The sequence below is a fragment of the Tachyglossus aculeatus genome, chromosome 13 (genome assembly GCF_015852505.1).
Source record: "Tachyglossus aculeatus isolate mTacAcu1 chromosome 13, mTacAcu1.pri, whole genome shotgun sequence".
In the NCBI taxonomy this organism is placed as follows: Eukaryota; Metazoa; Chordata; class Mammalia; order Monotremata; family Tachyglossidae; genus Tachyglossus; species Tachyglossus aculeatus.
The window spans coordinates 1,811,251-1,832,905 of record NC_052078.1 but is presented as its reverse complement, the minus strand read 5'-3'; the positions used below and the strand labels follow the sequence as shown (position 1 = coordinate 1,832,905).

Sequence of the window (21,655 nt, the reverse complement as noted above, 5' to 3'; positions counted from 1 at the left end):
CTCGGGGAGGGGCCCGGGCCAGGCCGGCCACCTGGCCGCGGTGGGCTTCGCCCAGGGCTCGGCCGGTAACCGTCTCCAAAGCGAATAATCATACTATCCATAATAATAATTCTTAATAATAATAATAATAATAATAATTAATTAATAAAAAAAAAAACACAAAAAAGACACGCCGACCGTGCGTCTCCATCTAGTGGTTCTCCAAAGAAAGAGGGGCAGCCAGGGTGGGCACGTGGGGAACCCGGGGACGACGCCCCCGGGGTGGAAGAAGGGCCCGGAAAAGACCCTCTTACCCGGGGGGCGGTGGTCGTGGGACAATAAAGTCAAGGGCCCCTAGTGGTTTTGGTTTCTAAGACAGTGCTAGTGCTCAGACTGGGGGGACGGGAAGGGGGGGATGGAGGGGGTGGGGGGCTCCCCTCTGCACCCCCTCCAAGGGGGGAGGGGGTGGGCCACGGCGGGACCCCCCAACCACCAGCCGGCCCCCGAGTCGGTAAGCCAAAAATCGTATTTTCCTGGCCCCCGTGAGGGTGACGCCAGAGTCGAGGGAGAAGGGGGAGAGGGGGCGGCCTGTACTGATCGCCCTCCGGAGGGGGTGGTCTGGGGGCACCGAGGGGAGGCCTCGGTGGGAGAGAGAGAGACGGGATCGACACGCCGCTACGTACGGCAACGCGGCCGGCTCGCCCGTGCTCTTCGACCAAAGTGCTTCCTTCGTCCACGTCGACGACCGGAGACGCCCACCGCGCCCGGGGCTCCCCTCCCCGAGCCCCCCCGGGGCTGCGCGGGAGGGGAGGTCGGAGGGCGGGAGTGGGGCCTAGTCCTTGCACGTGTAGACCTCCTCACGCTGCGTGCACTGCTTGCACTCCACGTAACAGCACCAACGCACCTGGCACTGGCACGGCCGGGTGACCACGCGGCTCTGCGTGTTGTGCCCCCGCCCGCAGCAGATGCTCTCGCAGTTCCTGTCCTTGTAGCACTTGCGGCCGGCCGTCCCGGGCGAGAAGCGGCCGGCCCCGCAGAAGCTGGGCGAGTCGTCCAGGTAGACGAGGTCCGTAGTCCGGGGGATCTGGTCGCCGGGGCCGGAGGCCGCCTTCCGGGCCGGGGCCAGCTCCTCCTCGCCCGCGGCCTCGTTGGTGGCACTGCCCACCTTGAGGGACGTCTCGTAGCGCTGCTTGAGCACCTTGCCGATCTCGTGGAAGGGGGCCAGCTGACGCCAGCACGTGCGGACGGTGCAGGAGCCGGAGACCCCGTGGCACTTGCAGGTGGTCTCCACGCCGGCCTTGATCACCTGGGAAGGGAGAGCGGACAGACCAGGGTCACCGCGGCCAGTCCCCTGCGGCGGGGCGGCGTCTCTCCCACCCTGCGCCCTCCTGGGAGCCTCAGGCCCGGGCCCCCCGTGACTTCAAACCCACCCCGCCCCTCTTCCATGCTGGGTCACTGGGGGACAGTCAGAGAGGGAGAGGGGACAGTCAGGGGGGTCGGATGGTCCGTGCTGGGTCACTGGGGGACAGTCAGGGAGGGAGAGGAGACAGTCAGGGGGGTCGGATGGTCCGTGCTGGGTCACTGGGGGACAGTCAGGGAGGGAGAGGAGACAGTCAGGGGGGGGTTGGAGGGTCAGTGCTGGGTCACTGGGGGACAGTCAGGGAGGGAGATGGGACAGTCAGAGGGGTTGGATGGTCAGTGCTGGGTAAGTGGGGGACAGTCAGGGAGGGAGGGGGGACAGTCAGGGGGTTTGGATGGTTAGGGATAGAGAGGGGACAGTCAGGGGGATTGGATGGTCCATGCTGGGTCACTGGGGGACAGTCAGGGAGGGAGAGGGGACAGTCAGGGGTTTTGGATGGTTAGGGATAGAGAGGGGACAGTCAGGGGGATTGGATGGTCCATGCTGGGTCACTGGGGGACAGTCAGGGAGGGAGAGGGGACAGTCAGGGGGGTCGGAGGGTCAGTGCTGGGTCACTGGGGGACAGTCAGGGAGGGAGAGGGGACAGTCAGGGGGGTTGGATGGTCAGGGATAGCGAGGGGACAGTCAGGGCAATTGGATGGTCAGTGCTGGGTCACTAGAGGACAGTCAGGGAGGGAGAGGGGACAGTCAGGGGGGTTGGATGGTCCGTGCTGGGTCACTGGGGGACAGTCAGGCAGTCAGCGGGGTGGGATGGTCAGGGAGGGAGAGGGGATAGTCAGGGGGGTGGGATGGTCAGGGATGGGTCATGGGGGACAGTCAGGGAGGGAGGGGGACAGTCAGGGGGGTCGGAGGGTCAGTGCTGGTTCACTAGGGGACAGTCGGAGGGAGAGGGGACAGTCGGGGGGGTTGGATGGTCCGTGCTGGGTCACTGGGGGACAGTCAGGGAGGGAGAGGGGACAGTCAGCGGGGTGGGATGGTCAGGGAGGGAGAGGGGACAGTCAGGGGGGTCGGATGGTCAGGGATGGGTCATGGGGGACAGTCAGGGAGGGAGAGGGGACAGTCAGGGGGGTCGGATGGTCAGTGCTGGTTCACTAGGGGACAGTCAGGGAGGGAGAGGGGACAGTCAGGGGGGTTGGATGGTCCGTGCTGGGTCACTGGGGGACAGTCAGGCAGTCAGCGGGGTGGGATGGTCAGGGAGGGAGAGGGGATAGTCAGGGGGGTGGGATGGTCAGGGATGGGTCATGGGGGACAGTCAGGGAGGGAGGGGGACAGTCAGGGGGGTGGGATGGTCAGTGCTGGTTCACTAGGGGACAGTCGGAGGGAGAGGGGACAGTCGGGGGGGTTGGATGGTCCGTGCTGGGTCACTGGGGGACAGTCAGGGAGGGAGAGGGGACAGTCAGCGGGGTGGGATGGTCAGGGAGGGAGAGGGGACAGTCAGGGGGGTCGGATGGTCAGGGATGGGTCATGGGGGACAGTCAGGGAGGGAGAGGGGACAGTCAGGGGGGTCGGATGGTCAGTGCTGGTTCACTAGGGGACAGTCAGGGAGGGAGAGGGGACAGTCAGGGGGGTTGGATGGTCCGTGCTGGGTCACTGGGGGACAGTCAGGCAGTCAGCGGGGTGGGATGGTCAGGGAGGGAGAGGGGATAGTCAGGGGGGTGGGATGGTCAGGGATGGGTCATGGGGGGACAGTCAGGGAGGGAGGGGGACAGTCAGGGGGGTGGGATGGTCAGTGCTGGTTCACTAGGGGACAGTCGGAGGGAGAGGGGACAGTCGGGGGGGGTTGGATGGTCCGTGCTGGGTCACTGGGGGACAGTCAGGGAGGGAGAGGGGACAGTCAGCGGGGTGGGATGGTCAGGGAGGGAGAGGGGACAGTCAAGGGGGTCGGATGGTCAGGGATGGGTCATGGGGGACAGTCAGGGAGGGAGAGGGGACAGTCAGGGGGGTCGGATGGTCAGTGCTGGTTCACTAGGGGACAGTCAGGGAGGGAGAGGGGACAGTCAGGGGGGTTGGATGGTCCGTGCTGGGTCACTGGGGGACAGTCAGGGAGGGAGAGGGGACAGTCAGCGGGGTGGGATGGTCAGGGAGGGAGAGGGGACAGTCAGGGGGGTCAGATGGTCAGGAATGGGTCATGGGGGACAGTCAGGGGGGTCGGATGGTCAGTGCTGGTTCACTAGGGGACAGTCAGGGAGGGAGAGGGGACAGTAGGGGGGTTGGATGGTCAGTGCTGGGTGAGTGGGGAACAGTTGTGGGGGGAGAGGGGACAGTCAGGGGGTCAGATTGTCAGTGCTGGTTCACTAGGGGACAGTTAGGGAGGGAGAGGGGACAGTCAGGGGGGTGGGATGCTCAGGGATGGAGAGGGGACAGTCAGGGCTGTGGGATGGTCCGTGCTGGGTCACAGGGGACAGTCAGGGAGGGAGAGGGGACAGTCGGGGGGGGTTGGAGGGTCCATGCTGGGTCATTGGGGGACAGTCAGGGAGGGAGAGGGGACAATCAGGGGGGTGGGATGGTCCGTGCTGGGTCACTGGGGGAGGACAGTCAAGGAGGGAGAGGGGACAGTCGGGGGGGGGGATGGTTCATCAGTTAGAGGCAGGGCTATGGGGGGGGAAGGGGGGTCCTAGCAGAGGAGAGCGGCCTAGTCCGTAAAGCCCGGTCCGGGGAGTCAGAAGGATCTCTGGTGCTGAATTGTTGAATTGTACTTTCTAAGCGCTTAGTATAGTGCTCTGCCCACAGTAAGCGCTCAATAAATACGACTGAATGAATGAATGAACCGTAAAGCCCGGTCCTGGGAGTCAGAAGTATCTCTGTTGCTGAATTGTTGAATTGTACTTTCTGAGTGCTTAGTATAGTGCTCTGCCCACAGTAAGCGCTCAATAAATACGACTGAATGAATGAGTGAATCTGGGCTCTCACCCCAGCTCTGCCACACGCCTGCTGTGTGACCTTGGGAAGGCCCCTTTACTTCTCTATGCCTCAGTGACCTCAGCTGTAAAATGGGGATGTGATCCCCATGTGAGACGGGGACTCTGTCCAACTCGATTTTCTTGTATCCACCCCAGCGCTCAGAACAGTGCCTGGCACATAGTAAGCACTTATAATAATAATAATAATGGCATTTATTAGGCACTTACTATGTGCAAAGCACTGTTCTAAGAGCTGGGGAGGTTACAAGGTGATCAGGTTGTCCCACGGGGGGCTCACAGTCTTCACCCCCATTTTCCAGATGAGGTCACTGAGGCCCAGAGAAGTGAAGTGACTTCACTTCGGAGTCCCCTTCTAGACTGTGAGCCCACTGTTGGGTAGGGACCGTCTCTATATGTTGCCAACTTGTACTTCTCAAGCGCTTAGTACAGTGCTCTGCACACAGTAAGCGCTCAATAAATACGATTGAATGAATGAATGAACTTCAGGCCTTGACTTCACTTCAGGCCTTCCCAGACTGAGCCCCCTCCTTCCTCTCCCCCTCTTCCCCCTCTCCATCACCCCCACCTTCCCTCCTTCCCCTCCCCACAGCACCTGTATATATGTATATATGTTTGTACGCATTTATTACTCTATTTATTTTACTTGTACATATTTATTCTATTTATTTTATTTTATTAATATGTTTTGTTTTGTTGTCTGTCTCCCCCTCCTAGACCGTGAGCCCGCCGTTGGGTAGGGACCGTCTCTAGGTGTTGCCAACTTGGACTTCCCAAGCGCTTAGTCCAGCGCTCTGCGCACAGTAAGCGCTCAATAAATACGACTGAATGAATGAATCAATCAATCGTATTTATTGAGCGCTTACTGTGTGCAGAGCGCTGGACTAAGCGCTTGGGAAGTCCAAGTTGGCAACATATAGAGACAGTCCCTACCCAACAGTCTAAAAGGGGACTTGCCCAAAGTCACCCAGCTGACAAGCGGCGGAGCCGGGATTAGAACCCACGACCTCTGATTCCCAGGCCCGGGCAAAAACCATCATGCTTATTATTTCAGTGCTCTGCACATGTTCATTCCTTCAATCGTATCTATTGAGCGCTTACTGTGTGCAGAGCACTGGACTAAGCGCTTGGGAGGGACAAGTCGGCAACTTATAGAGACGGTCCCTACCCATCGACGGGCTCGTGGCCTAGAAGTGGGGAGACGGACCACGAAACAAAGGTGAACTCTCAGTAGGGCTTTGAAGGGGGGAAAGAGAGCTAGTTGGGCGGACTGTCCTCTCCCAAGCGCTTAGTACAGTGCTCTGCACACAGTAAGCGCTCAATAAATACGATTGATTGATTGATTAGCACAGCGCTCAATAAATACGATCAACTGACCGGCAGCGGTCCCGGAGAGAGGTGGGCCCGACTTGGGTGTGGGTTGGGGGGTGGACCCTTGGGAGACTGGGGGGTCTTCCCAGCGCTTAGAACAGTGCTCTGCACATAGTAAGCGCTTAATAAATGCCGTTATTAATTAATTAATTCCCGGCTCCCAGCCCCCACCGCTCCGGAGACCGCGTTTGACCACACAAGCGCTCGACGATGACCTCAGTCCCGGGGCGGGTTGGACGGGGATTAGGGGTCTGAGGGAGAGTCACATGTCTAGTGCTTCTCTCTGCCCAGAAACGAGGACCAATTTAATTAAAACATCACTCTCCGGGTCGCCGGGAACTGTTTGGGGGCTTTCATAGCCTGACTTTTCATTAGCGGTGACAAAAGGGCCCGCCGTCCGTCGGCGGGGAAGGGGAGAGGGGAGGGGGCTTGGGATTTAAGGATCCGGGGGCCCCCCTCTCCGCCCCGCAGAGCTCCCTGGACCGAGTGGAAATTGGATTTTTTAAAAAGTAGGCGGCCATCTCGGGCTTCTTCAATGGAGGACGCCGATAATAATAATAATAATAATAATAATAAATCAATCAATCATATTTATTGAGTGCTTACTGTGTGCAGAGCACTGACTAAGCGCTTGGGAAGTACAAGTTGGCAACATATAGAGACGGTCCCTACCCAACAGTGGGCTCAGTGGCATTTGTTAAGCGCTTACTATGTGCAAAGCACTGTTCTAAGCGCTGGGGAGGATACAAGGTGATCAGGTTGTCCCACGTGGGGCTCACAGTCTTCATCCCCATTTTACAGATGACGGAACTGAGGTACGAAGAAGATCATCAGGTTGTTCACTCATTCATTCATTCAATCAATCGTATTTATTGAGCGCTTACTGTGTGCAGAGCACTGTAGTAAGCGCTTGGGAAGTCCAAGTTGGCAACGTATAGAGACGGTCCCTACCCAACAGCGGGCTCACAGTTTAGAAGGGGGAGACAGAGAACAAAACATATGAACAAAATAAAATAAGTAGAATAAATATGTACAAGTAAAATAAATAAATAGAGTAATAAATACGTGCAAACACAGGTTGTCCCATGTGGGGCTCACGGCCTTCATCCCCATTTTCCAGATGGGGGAAGTGAGGCCCAGAGAAGCGGCCTGCCCAAAGTCCCACAGCTGACAAATGGGAGAGCCAGGATTATTCATTCAGTCAACTATATTTATTGAGCGCCTACTGTGTGCAGAGCACTGGACTAAGCGCTCGGAAAGTACAATTCATTCATTCATTCACTCAATCGTAGTTATTGAGCGCTTACTGTGTGCAGAGCACTGTACTAAGCGCTTGGGAAGCACAAGTTGGCAACATATAGAGACGGTCCCTACCCGACAACGGGCTCACAGTCTAGAAGGGGACAGGCAACCGATTTCGGTAGGGACTGTCTCTATATGTTGCCAACTTGTACTTTCCAAGCGCTTAGTACAGTGCTCTGCACACAGTAAGCACTCAATAAATACGATTGATTGATTGATTGATTAGTCCGCATGGCAAATAATAATAATAATAATAATAATAATAATAATAACGATGGCATTTGTTGAGCGCTTACCATGTGCCAAGCACTGTTCTAAACGCAGGGGGAGATATTAGATCATCAGGTCTTCATCCCCATTTTCCAGATGAGGGAACTGAGGCCCGAAGAAGCGGCTTGCCCAAAGTCCCACAGCTGACAAATGGCGGAGCTGGGATTATTCAGTCAGTCAACCGTATTTATTGAGCGCCTACTGTGTGCAGAGCACTGGACTAAGCGCTCGGAAAGTACAATTCATTCATTCATTCACTCAATCGTATTTATTGAGCGCTTACTGTGTGCAGAGCACGTACTAAGCGCTTGGGAAGCACAAGTTGGCAACATATAGACGATCCCTACCCGACAACGGGCTCACAGTTAGATGGGGACAGGCAACCGATAATATGTGGATTAGCCCGCATGGCAAATAATAATAATAATAATGATGATGGCACTTGTTGAGCGCTTACCATGTGCCAAGCACTGTTCTAAACGCAGGGGGAGATATAAGATCATCAGGTAGTCCCACGTGGGGCTCACGGTCTTCATACCCACTTTCCAGATGAGGGAACTGAGGCCCGGCGAAGCGGCTTGCCCAAAGTCCCACAGCCGACAAATGGCGGCGCCGGGATGATTCATTCAGTCAACCGTATTTATTCAATCAATCGTATTTATTGAGCGCTTACTGTGTGCAGAGCACTGGACTAAGCGCTTGGGATGTACAAGCTGGCAACACATAGAGACGGTCCCTACCCAACAGTGGGCTCACAGTCTTAAAGGGGGAGACAGAGAATATTTATTGAGCGCCTTCTTCAATGGAGGATGCCGATAATAATAATAATAATAAGAATAATAAATAAATCAATCGTATTTATTGAGTGCTTACTGTGTGCAGAGCACTGTACTAAGCACTTGGGATGTACAAGCTGGCAACACATAGAGACGGTCCCTACCCAACAGTGGGCTCACAGTCTTAAAGGGGGAGACAGAGAATATTTATTGAGCGCCTTCTTCAATGGAGGATGCCGACAATAATAATAATAAGAATAATAAATCAATCAATCGTATTTATTGAGTGCTTACTGTGTGCAGAGCACTGTACTAAGCGCTTGGGAAGTACAAGTTGGCAACGTATAGAGACGGCCCCTACCCAACAGTGGGCTCAATGGCATTTGTTAAGCGCTCACTAGGTCCAAAGCACCGTTCTAAGCGCTGGGGAGGATACAAGGTGAGGATCCAAGCTCGGAGAGTCCGCTACTACGTGGATTAGAACCCGCAACCCTGACTGCCCCGCCGGGCCGCGGAGCCGCCCCCCCGCCCGCCCCGCCGCCGGGCCGGGCCTGACCTTCATGCCCACGAGGTTGTTGTGGAAGTCGACGCGGGCGCGCAGATCCTTGTTGGGCTTCTTCCCCAGGAAATCCTTGACGAACTTGGCGCCGTACTTGAGGTTGTCCCCGCAGCCGCCCCACTGCCAGGCCTCGCGGTTCTCCAGGTCGGGGGCCTCGTCGCAGGTGCAGCGTTCGAGACGCCCCGCGCTGCAGGCCTTGGCCAGCGCGTGGGTCAGCCCCGCCGACGAGATGGCGAACAGGAAGGCCGTCTCCTTGAACCCTGCCGCACCCGGGGACGGGAGGGTGCTGAGGACCCCCTCTTCCCACCCCGGGGCCGGCCGCCCTCCGAGGATGTGATGATGATGATGATATGTTGCCCTTTTGTACTTCCCAAGCGCTTAGTACAGTGCTCTGCACACAGTGAGCGCTCGATAAATACGATTGATGATGATCAATCAATCAATCAATCAATCAATCGTATTTATTGAGCGCTTACTATGTGCAGAGCACTGTACTAAGCGCTTGGGAAGTACAAATTGGCAACACACAGAGACAGTCCCTACCCAACAGTGGGCTCACAGTCTAAAAGGGGGAGACAGAGAACAGAACCAAACATACCAACAAAATTAAATAAATAGGATAGAAATGTACAAGTAAAATAAATAAATAAATAAACAGATGATGATGATGATGTTATGTTGCCAATTTGTACTTCCCAAGCGCTTAGTCCAGTGCTCTGCACACAGTAAGCGCTCAATAAATACGATTGATGATGATGATGATATGTTGCCAATTTGTACTTCCCAACCGCTTAGTCCAGCGCTCTGCACACAGCGAGCGCTCGATAAATACGATTGATGATGATGATGATGACGGTATTTGGTAAGCGCTTACTACGTGCAGAGCACTGTTCGAAGCGCTGATAATAACGGCATTCGCTAAGCACTGGGGAGGATACAAGGTGATCAGGTCGTCGACCAATCAATCCATCGTATTTATTGAGTGCTTACTGTGACTGCACTAAGCGCTTGGGAAGTTCAAGTTGGCAACATCTAGAGCCGGTCCCTACCCGACAGCGGGCTCACGGTCTAAAAGGGGTAGACAGAGAACAGAACCAAACATACTAACAAAATCAAATAAATAGAATAGATATGGACAAGGAAAATAAATAGAGTAATAAATCTGTACAAACATATATACAAATATACAGGTGCTGTGGGGAAGGGAAGGAGGTAAGATGGTGGGGATGGAGAGGAAGGAGGGGGCTCAGTGTGGGAAGGCCTCCTGGAGGAGGTGAGCTCTCAGTAGGGCCTTGAAGGGAGGAAGAGGGCTAGCTTGTCCCACGTGGGGCTCACAGTCTTCATCCCCATTTTCCAGATGAGGTAACAGAGGCCCAGAGAAGTGACTTGCCCAAAGTCACACGGCTGATGATTGGCGGAGCCGGGTTTGAACCCGCGACCTCTGACTCCAAAGCCCGGGCTCTCTCCATTGAGCCACAGTGCTTCTCTGACCTCCCCGGGGGCCCCTCGGATTTATTAATGATGGCATTTAAAGCAGCGTGGCTCAGTGGAAAGAGCCCGGGCTTTGGAGTCAGAGGTCATGGGTTCAAATCCCGGCTCCGCCACTTGTCAGCTGGGTGACTTTGGGCAAGTCACTTCACTTCTCTGCCGACTGCCAGCTTTGTGACTTTGGGCAAGTGACTTCACTTCTCTGGGCCTCAGTTCCCTCATCTAATGGGGATGAAGACTGTGAGCTCCCCGTGGGACAACCTGATCACCTTGTAACCTCCCCAGCGCTTAGAACGGTGCTTTGCACATAGTAAGCGCTTAATAAATGCCATCATTATTATTATTATTCTCCAGGCCTCAGTTCCCTCATCTGTAAAATGAGGATTAAGACCGCGAGCCCCCCGTGGGACAACCAGATCGCTTTGTAAACTCCCCAGCACTTAGAACGGCGCTTCGCACATAGTAAGCGCTTCATAAATGCCATCATCATTATTATTATTATTAGTCTCCGGGCCTCAGTTCCCTCATCTGTAAAATGAGGATTAAGACCGCGAGCCCCTCATGGGACAACCTGATCGCCTGGTAAACTCCCCAGCGCTTAGAACGGTGCTTCGCACATAGTAAGTGCTTAATAAATGCCATCATCATTATTATTACTATTAGTCTCCGGGCCTCAGTTCCCTCATCTTTAAAATGAGGATTAATAAACTCCCCAGTGCTTAGAACGGTGCGCTTCGCACATAGTAAGCGCTTAATAAATGCCATCATCATCATTATTATTATTATTCTCCGGGCCTCAGTTCCCTCATCTTTAAAATGAGGATTAATAAACTCCCCAGCGCTTAGAACGGCGCTTCGCACATAGTAAGCGCTTCATAAATGCCATCATCATCATCATTATTATTATTATTCTCCGGGCCTCAGTTCCCTCATCTGTAAAATGAGGATTAAGACCGCGAGCCCCCCGTGGGACAACCTGATCGCCTGGTAAACTCCCCAGCGCTTAGAACGGCGCTTCGCACATAGTAAGCGCTTTATAAATGCCATCATCATCATTATTATTATTATTCTCTGGGCCTCAGTTCCCTCATCTGTAAAATGAGGATTAGGGCCGCGAGTCCCCCGTGGGACAACCTGATCGCCTGATAAACTCCCCAGCGCTTAGAACGGTCCTTTGCACATAGTAAGCGCTTAATAAATGCCATCATCATTATTATTATTATTATTCTCCGGGCCTCAGTTCCCTCATCTGTAAAATGAGGATTAAGGCTGCGAGCCCGCTGTGGGACAACCTGATCACCTGGTAAACTCCCCAGCGCTTAGAACGGCGCTTCGCACATAGTAAGCGCTTAATAAATGCCATCATCATTATTATTATTATTAGTCTCCGGGCCTCAGTTCCCTCATCTTTAAAATGAGGATTAATAAACTCCCCAGCGCTTAGAACGGCGCTTCGCACATAGTAAGCGCTTCATAAATGCCATCATCATTATTATTATTATTAGTCTCCGGGCCTCAGTTCCCTCATCTTTAAAATGAGGATTAATAAACTCCCCAGCGCTTAGAACGGCGCTTCACACATAGTAAGCGCTTAATAAATGCCATCATCATCATCATTATTATTATTCTCTGGGACTCAGTTCCCTCATCTTTAAAATGAGGATTAATAAACTCCCCAGCGCTTAGAACGGCACTTCGCATATAGTAAGCGCTTAATAAAAGCCATCATCATCATTATTATTATTATTATTCTCCGGGCCTCAGTTCCCTCATCTGTAAAATGAGGATTAAGGCCGCGAGCCCCCCGTGGGACAACCTGATCGCCTGGTAAACTCCCCAGCGCTTAGAACGGTGCTTCGCACATAGTAAGCGCTTCATAAATACCATCATCATTATTATTATTATTATTCTCCGGGCCTCAGTTCCCTCATCTTTAAAATGAGGATTAATAAACTCCCCAGCGCTTAGAACGGCGCTTTGCACATAGTAAGAGCTTCATAAATGCCATCATCATCATTACTATTGTTATTATTCTCTGGGCCTCAGTTCCCTCACCTTTAAAATGAGGATTAATTAACTCCCCAGCGCTTAGAATGGCGCTTCGCACATAGTAAGCGCTTCATAAATGCCATCATCATCATTACTATTGTTATTATTCTCTGGGCCTCAGTTCCCTCATCTGTAAAATGAGGATTAAGACCGCGACCCCTCGTGGGACAACCTGATCGCCTGGTAAACTCCCCAGCGCTTAGAACGGTGCTTTGCACATAGTAAGCGCTTCATAAATGCCATCATCATCATCATTATTATTATTATTCTCTGGGCCTCAGTTCCCTCATCTGTAAAATGAGGATTAAGACCACGAGCCCCTCGTGGGACAACCTGATCGCCTGGTAAACTCCCCAGCGCTTAGAATGGCGCTTCGCACATAGTAAGCGCTTCATAAATGCCATCATCATCATTATTATTATTATTCTTATTGTCCCCCCACCCCAGGCCCCGTCCCCTCTGACCTCTGCGGAGCAGGCTGGCCCGGTAGCGGCCTTCCAAGGTGCAGTTCCAGCGCTCGAAGCGGAATTGGTACTGGCATTCGAGGGCGCTCATGGTGACGGCCTCCATGAGGGTCTCGGCCACCCCGGGGTCCCGACGGCACAGGCGTCGTTGCTTCTTCTCCAGCTTCAGCCTGTCGCACAGCTTGTAGTGCGCCCGCAGGGCCGCCTCCTCCAGCTCCGGGCTCAGCGGCAGGATGGCCAGTGGCTCGCTGCCCGTCAGCCTGAAAAACGGGGAACGCCCCCCCGCAAAATAAAGCATCAATCAATCAATCAATCGCATTTATTGAGCGCTTACTGTGTGCAGAGCACTGGACTAAGCACTTGGGAAGTACAAGTTGGCACCATATAGAGACAGTCCCTACCCAACAGTGGGCTCACAGTCTAAAAGGAGGAGACACTGCCCCGTATATATGTTTGTACATATTTATTACTCTATTTATTTATTTATTTTACTTGTACCTATCTATTTATTTTATTTTGTCAGTATGTTTGGTTTTGTTCTCTGTCTCCTCCCTTTTAGACTGTGAGCCCACTGGTGGGTAGGGACTGTCTCTAGATGTTGCCAACTTGGACTTCCCAAGTGCTTAGTCCAGTGCTCTGCACACAGTAAGCGCTCAATAAATACGATTGATGATGATGATATGTTTGTACATATTTATTACTCTATTTATTTATTTATTTATTTATTTATTTATTTTACTTGTACCTATCTATTTATTTTGTTAGTATGTTTGGTTTTGTTCTCTGTCTCTCCCTTTTAGACTGTGAGCCCACTGTTGGGTAGGGACTGTCTCTAGATGTTGCCAACTTGGACTTCCCAAGCACTTAGTCCAGTGCTCTGCACACAGTAAGCGCTCAATAAATACGATTGATGATGATGATATGTTTGTACATATTTATTACTCTATTTATTTATTTTACTTGTACCTATCTATTCTATTTATTTTATTTTGTTAGTATGTTTTGTTTTGTTGTCCGTCTCCCCCTTTTAGACTGTGAGCCCGCTGGTGGGTAGGGACTGTCTCTAGATGTTGCCAACTTGGACTTCCCAAGCGCTTAGGCCAGTGCTCTGCACACAGTAAGAGCTCAATAAACACGATTGATGATGATGATATGTTTGTACATATTTATTACTCTATTTATTTTACTTGTACCTATCTATTCTATTTATTTTATTTTGTTAGTATGTTTGGTTTTGTTCTCTGTCTCCCCCTTTTAGACTGTGAGCCCGCTGATGGGTAGGGACTGTCTCTAGATGTTGCCAACTTGGACTTCCCAAGCGCTTAGTCCAGTGCTCTGCACACAGTAAGCGCTCAATAAATACGATTGATGATGATGATATGTTTGTACATATTTATTACTCTATTTATTTATTTAACTTGTACCTGTCTATTCTATTTATTTTATTTTGTTAATGTTTAGTTTTGTTGTCTGTCTCCCCCTTTCAGACTGTGAGCCCACTGGTGGGTAGGGACTGTCTCTAGATGTTGCCAACTTGGACTTCCCAAGCACTTAGTCCAGTGCTCTGCACACAGTAGGCGCTCAATAAATACAATTGATGATGATGATGATGATGATGATATGTTTGTACATATTTATTACTCTATTTATTTTACTTGTACATATCTATTCTATTCATTTTATTTTGTTAGTATGTTTGGTTTTGTTCTCTGTCTCCCCCCTTTTAGACTGTGAGCCCGCTGTTGGGTAGGGACCGCCTCTATACGTTGCCAACTTGTCCTTCCCAAGCGCTTAGTCCAGTGCTCTGCACACAGTAAGCGCTCAATAACTACGATCGATTGATCGATTGATTAAGCAGCTCGCCCCAAGTCACGCAGCTGACATTTGAACCGGTGACCTCGGACTCCAAAGCCCGGGCTCTTTCCACGGGGCCACGCTGCTTCTATATGTTGCCGACTTGTGCTTCCCAAGCGCTCAGTCCAGTGCTCTGCACCCGGGAAGCGCTCAATAAATACGATTGAATGAAGGGATGAGTGAATGAGCCCCGGCCCCCCGCCCCGCACCCCCCGACCATGTGTCCGTGTCAATCACCGCGGCCTGTATCTCCCAGCCATCAATCAGGCCTGGTGTCTCCGGTCACTCGGGCCGCCGCGCTGTGGGAGAAGGGGAAGGGATCCCACCCATGGAGGGGTGGGATCCGGGAAAACCCCGCCGGAGACCCCCAGGTGGGGAGAAAGACGGCCGGAGAGGGGAATCCATCCACCTTGGGCAAGTCCCTTCGCTTCTCCAGGCCTCAGTTCATTCATTCATTCATTCAATCGTATTTCTAGAGCGCTTACTGTGCGCAGAGCACTGTACTAAGCGCTTGGGAAGTCCAAGTTGGCCACATCTAGAGCCGGTCCCTACCCAACAGCGGGCTCACAGTCTAGAAGGGGGAGACGGACAACAAAACCAAACATATAAACCAAATGAAATAAATAGAATAAATAGGTGCAAGTAAAATAGAGGAATAAATATGTACAAACATATATACAGGTGATCAGAAACACCTCAAGAGTCAGTTTCCCTCATCCGTAAAATGGGGATGAGGACTGTGAACCCCACGTGGGACGGGGACTGTGTCCGACCCCATTCATTCATTTAATGGTATTTACTGAGCGCTTGCCGTGTGCAGAGCGCTGTGCTAAGCGCTTGGAAAGTAAAATAGAATAAGCAGACACACTCCCTGCCCACAACGAGCTTATTAGCTTGTGTTGTTATTATTATTGTGATGGTATTTGTGAAGCGCTTACTATGTGCCAAGCACTGTTCTAAGCACTGGGGTAGATACAAGGTCATCAGGTGGGGCTCACGGTGCTAATTCCCATTTTCCAGATGGGGCAACTGAGGCACAGAGAATAATAATGATGGTATTTAAGCGCTTACTATGTGCCAAGCACTGTTCTAAGCACTGGGTAGATACAAGGTGATCAGGTTGTCCCACATGGGGCTCACGGTCTTCATCCCCATTTTCCAGATGAGGGAACTGAGGCACAGGAATAATGATGGTATTTGTTAAGCGCTTACTAGGTGCCAAGCACTGTTCTAAGCACTGGGTAGATACAAGGTGATGAGGTTGTCCCACATGGGGCTCACGGTCTTCCTCCCCATTTTCCAGATGAGGGAACTGAGGCACAGGAATAATGATGGTATTTGTTAAGCACTTACTAGGTGCCAAGCACTGTTCTAAGCACTGGGTAGATACAAGGTGATCAGGTTGTCCCACATGGGGCTCACGGTCTTCATCCCCATTTTCCAGATGAGGGAACTGAGGCACAGGAATAATGATGGTATTTGTTAAGTGCTTACTATGTGCCAAGCACTGTTCTAAGCACTGGGTAGATACAAGGTAATCAGGTTGTCCCACACGGGGCTCACGGTCTTCCTCCCCATTTTCCAGATGAGGGAACTGAGGCACAGGAATAATGATGGTATTTGTTAAGCGCTTACTATGTGCCAAGCACTGTTCTAAGCACTGGGGGAGACACAAGGTCATCACACTGTCCCACGTGGGGCTCACAGTCCCATTTTCCAGATGAGGGCCCGGAGAATAATAATAATAATAATAATAATAATAATAATAATAATAATAATAATGGTATTTGTTAAGCGCTTACTATGTGCCAAGCACTGTTCTAAGCACAGGGGTATAGATACAAGGTGATCAGGTTGTCCCACGGGGGGGGTCCCAGTCTTCATCTCCATTTTCCAGATGAGGGAACTGAGGCCCAGAGAAGTGAAGTGACTCGCCCAAAGTCACCCAGCTGACCAGTGGCGGAGCCGGATTAGAACCCACGACCTCTGACTCCCAAGCCCGGGTTCTTTCCGCTGAGCCACGCTGCTTCTCTGTATCGACCCCAGCGCTTAGTACAGTGCCCGGCACGTAGTGAGCGCTTAAACATCACTTACAAAAATGATAAATGAACGACAACCTGACTTTCTCTGGCTTGCTCCTCTAGGCCTGAGGACTCTCTGGTTCAGGGATAATAATAATAATAATAATAATAATAATAATAATAATAATGGCATTTATTAAGCACTTACTATGTGCAAAGCACTGTTCTAAGCGCTGGGGGGGTTACAAGGTGATCAGGTTGTCCCCCGTGAGGCTGACAGTCTTCATCCCCATTTTCCAGATGAGGGAACTGAGGCCCAAAGAAGTGAACTGACTCGCCCAAAGTCACACAGCTGACAATTGGTGGAGCCAGGATTTGAACCCATGACCTCTGACTCCAAAGCCTGGGCTCTTTCCACTGAGCATGCTGCTTCCCTACCTCAGTGCTTAGTACAGTGCCCGGCACATAGTGAGCGCTTAAATATCACTTACAAAAATGACAAATGAACGACAACCTGACTTTCTCTGGCCCCCTCCTCTAGTCCCGAGGCCTCTCTGGTTCAGGGATGATGGGCACCGCCACGCTGCTTCTCTGTATCGACCCCAGCGCTTAGTACAGTGCCCGGCACATAGTGAGCGCTTAAACATCACTTACAAAAATGACAAATGAACGATAACCTGACTTTCTCTGGCCCCCTCCTCTAGTCCCGAGGCCTCTCTGGTTCAGGGATGATGGGCACCGCCACGCTGCTTCTCTGTATCGACCCCAGCGCTTAGTACAGTGCCCGGCACATAGTGAGCGCTTAAATATCACTTACAAAAATGATAAATGAATGACAAACTGACTCTCTCTGGCCTGCTCCTCTAGGCCCGAGGCCTCTCTGGTTCAGGGATGATGGGCAATGTGCCCGGCGACCACTGCAGCTCTCGAGGGCATCCGGGCCCGGGGGGAAACTGAGGCCGCCGTGGCCCCCCGCCCGAGACACCGGGCTCCCGTTCTGCCCACCCAGCCCGGGGCCAGCAAGGATCCCAGCTGCTTGCCCAAATTCACCCTGCCCGGGGGCCGGAGGGCACCAACGGGGCGAGGAGGGCAGAGCGCATGTGGCAAGGAAAAGGTAGAATGGGGTCCCAAGGCCCTTGGGGGGGGACCCACCAGCTTCAATCAATCACATTTACTAATAATAAATAATAATGTTGGTATTTGTTAAGCGCTTACTATGTGCCAAGCACTGTTCTAAGCGCTGGGGAGGTTACAAGGTGATCAGGTTGTCCCACGGGGACAGTCGCCATCCCCATTTTACAGATGAGGTCACTGCGGCACGGAGAAGTGAAGTGACTTGCCCAAAGTCACCCAGCTGACAATTGGCGGAGCCGGGATTTGAACCCATGACCTCTGACTCCAGAGCCCGGGCTCTTTCCACTGAGTCACGCTGCTTCTTTACTATGTGCCGAGCACTGTTCTCAGCGCGGGGGGAGATATCGGGTAATCAAGTTGTCCCCCGTGGGGCTCACGGTCATCATCCCCATTTTACAGATGAGGTCACTGAGGCCCGGAGAAGTGAAGTGACTTGCCCAAAGTCACACAGCTGATAAGTGGTGGAGCCGGGATTAGAACCCATGACCTCTGGCTCCCAAGCCTGGGCTCTTTCCACTGAGCCATGCTGCTTCTCTTTTCCATTTCCATTCATTCATTCATTCAATCGTATGTACTGAGCGCTTACTGTGTGCAGAGCACTGTACTAAGCGTTTGGGAAGTCCAAGTTGGCAACATATAGAGACGGTCCCTACCCAACAGCGGGCTCACCCCATGAGAAGCAGCGTGGCTCAGTGGCAAGAGCCCAGGCTTTGGAGTCCGAGGTCATGGGTTCAAATCCCCGCTCCGCCAATTGTCAGCTGGGGGACTTTGGGCAAGTCACTTCGCGTCTCTGTGCCTCAGCGACCTCATCTGGAAAATGGGGATCAATCGATCAATTGAATTTACTGAGCGCTTACTGTGTGCAGAGCACTGTAGTAAGCGCTTGGGAAGTACAAGTTGGCAACATATAGAGACAGTCCCTACCCAGCGTGGCTCCGTGGCAAGAGCCCGGGCTTTGGAGTCAGAGGTCACGGGTTCGAATCCCGGCTCCGTCACGTGTCTGCTGTGTGACCTTGGGCAAGTCACTTAACTTCTCTGAGCCTCAGTTACCTCATCTGTAAAATGGGGATTAAGACTGTGAGCCCCCCTTGGGACAACCTGATCACCTTGTATCCCCCCAGCGCTTAGAACAGTGCCTTGCACATAGTAAGTGCTTAACGAATGCCATTATTATTATTATTATTATTATTATTACCCAACAGTGGGCCAACCTGATCGCCCTGTAACCTCCCCGGCGCTTAGAACAGTGCTTTGCACATAGTAGGCGCTTCATAAATGCCATTGAAAAAAAAAATCAAGGAAAAAAAAGCCGGGAAGAGCAAGCCGACAGGATGTTGGATAATATTTCCTGTGGGCAGGGGAAAGTGGTCTCCCCCAGCTCCCCTGGCTGGGTTTTTTCCCTGTTTGCCCGCCTGACCCCGGAGGGGCCGATCAAAGGTCAGATCAGAGCCGGGGCCATCCAGGCCCTGGAGCCAGGGAGAGGAAATAAGGAAACAAGGAGCCCAGAGCAAAAAAAAAAAAAAAAAAAATGAAATGAAGGAAAGAGGAAGAGATTATAGACTCAGTGGCAGAGAGATAAGAAAAGCAAAACTGAGAGATTGCGCTGACCGGTGGTAACTTATTGACAGGGAGGGCGGGATTAAAAACCGCTTTTTTTGCCCTCCTCCCGACCCCCGGCCCCCTCCAAGCCATCACTGACCTTCCTCCCTTCCACCGTCCATCTGGGCATCCGCTGCCCGGGTCAAAGCCAGACCTCCCATTGGCAAGCTGGGCTCTGCCCCAAGGCCACAGGCCTTGGCATGGGTCAAAGGAGGCGTCCTTATAATAATAATAATAATAATAATAATAATAATAATAATAATAATGGCATTTATTACGCGTTTACCATGTGCAAGCACTGTTCCAACCGCTGGGGAGGTTACAAGGTGATCAGGTTGTCCCCCGGGGGGCTCACAGTCTTCATCCCCATTTTCCAGATGAGGGAACTGAGGCCTAGAGACTTCCCAGACTGAGCCCCCTCCTTCCTCTCCCCCTCCCCCCTGCCTTACCTCCTTCCCTTCCCCACAGCACCTGTATATATGTATATATGTTTGTATGTATTTATTACTATATTTATTTTACTTGTACATATTCTCTTTATTTTATTTTGTGAATATGTTTTGTTTTGTTCTCTGTCTCCCCCACCTAGACTGTGAGCCCACTGTTGGGTAGGGACCGTCTCTCTATGTTGCCAACTTGTTCTTCCCAAGCGCTTAGTACAGTGCTCTGCACACAGTAAGCGCTCAATAAGTACAACTGAATGAATGAAAGAATGAAGTGACTTGCCCAAAGTCACACAGCTGACAATTGGCGGAGCTGGCATTTGAACCCGTGACCTCTGACTCCAAAGCCCAGGCTCTTTGCACTGAACCACGCTGCTTCTCTGGCTGGTGGGGGGCGGAGGAAGAGGTGTCCGGCCTTTTCTCTGCTCCCGACCTGCTGTGTGACCTCCGGCTGGTCGCTGGCCCTCTCTGGCCCTGAGTTTTAGAGAGGCATGAAGCCTTTCTTTTAGGACGCGAAAGGTTTTCTTCACTGGACTCGGCCCTGTTGGAGCCAGGTTTTTACACACCTACTCCCTCTCTCCCTCTCTCCTCACTTTCTCCTTCTCTCACACTCATTTTCTCCTCTCTCCCTCTTTCACCTTCTTTCTGCTCACTTTCTCCTCCCTCCCTCACTTTCTCCTCCCTCTCACTTTCTCCTCTCTCCCTCTCACTTTCTCCTCTCTCCCTCTCATTTTCTCCTCTCTCCCTCTCACTTTCTCCTCACTCCCTCCCACTTTCTCCTTCTCTCCCTCTCATTTTCTCCTTCTCTCTCCCTCTCACTCTCCCTCTTTTTCTCTCCCACTTTCTCTCTCTCCCTCTTTTTCTCCCTCTCTCCCTCACTTTCTCTCTCCCTCCCACTTTCTCCTTCTCTCTCCCTCTCATTTTCTCCCTCTCTCTCTCCCTCTTTTTCTCTCCCACTTTCTCCTCTCCCTCTTCTTCTCCCTCTCTCTCACTCTCTCTCCCTCCCTCCCACTTTCTCCTTCTCTTTCCCTCTCTCTTTTTCTTTCCCACTTTCTCCTTCTCTCCCTCTTTTCCTCCCTCTCTCTCTCCCTCTCACTTTCTCTCTCCCTCCCACTTTCTCCTTCTCTCTCCCTCTCATTTTCTCCCACTCTCTCTCCCTTCTCCTCTCTCCCTCTCTCCTTCTTTTGCCTCATTTTCTCCTCTCCCTCACTTTCTCCTCTCTCCCACTCATTTTCTCCCTTTCTCCTCACTCCCTCCAAATTTCTTCCATCTCACTTTCTCCTCCCTCCCTCCCACTTTTTCCTTCTCTCTCCCTCTCATTTTCTCCCTCTCTCTCTCCCTCTTTCTCTCTCCCACTTTCTCCTTCTCTCCCTCTCATTTTCTCCCTCTCTCTCTCCCTCTCACTTTCTCTCTCCCTCTCATTTTCTCCCACTCTCTCTCCCTTCTCCCCACTCCCTCTCTTTCTCCTTCTTTTGCCACATTTTCTCCTCTCCCTCACTTTCTCCTCTCTCCCACTCATTTTCTCCCTCTTTCTCCTCACTCCCTCCAAATTTCCCCATCTCGCTTTCTCCTCTCTCCCACTTTCTCCTTCTCTCCCGCTCTCTCTCCCTCTCTCTCTTTCTCCTTCTCTCTCCCTCTCATTTTCTCCCTCTCTCCCTTCTCCCCTCTCCCTCTCTTTCTCCTTCTTTCGTCTCATTTTCTCCTCTCCCTCACTTTCTCCTCTCTCCCGCTCATTTTCTCCCTCTTTCTCCTCACTCCCTCCAAATTTCCCCTTCTCACTTTCTCCTCTCTCCCTCCCACTTTCTCCTTCTCTCTCCCTCTCATTTTCTCCCTCTCTCCCCCTCACTTTCTCCTCTTTCCTTCCCAGTTTCTCTTTCTCTCTCCCTCTCATTTTCTCCCTCTCTCCTCACTTTCTCCTCTCTCCCTCCCACTTTCTCTTTCTCTCTCCCTCTCCCTTTCTCCTCTCTCCCCCTCTAACTTTCTCCTTCTCTCTCCCTCTCTTTCTCCT

At 51.9% G+C, this 21,655-nt stretch overlaps 1 protein-coding gene across 1 annotated transcript in view; it reads right to left on the bottom strand.

Moving 5' to 3' along the window:
* Nucleotides 1-447: 447 nt before the first annotated feature.
* The window catches only part of WNT9A (Wnt family member 9A), a 66,977-nt gene continuing 45,769 nt past the window's right edge, over nt 448-21,655 (bottom strand). Inside the window, exons 2-4 of the mRNA XM_038755446.1 lie at nt 12,597-12,856; nt 8,593-8,855; nt 448-1,285 (exon numbers count right to left, since the gene is read on the bottom strand). Coding sequence (XP_038611374.1) covers nt 812-1,285; nt 8,593-8,855; nt 12,597-12,856 — 997 coding nt within the window. The 3' untranslated portion in view covers nt 448-811. The remainder of the gene's footprint in view (nt 1,286-8,592; nt 8,856-12,596; nt 12,857-21,655) is intronic.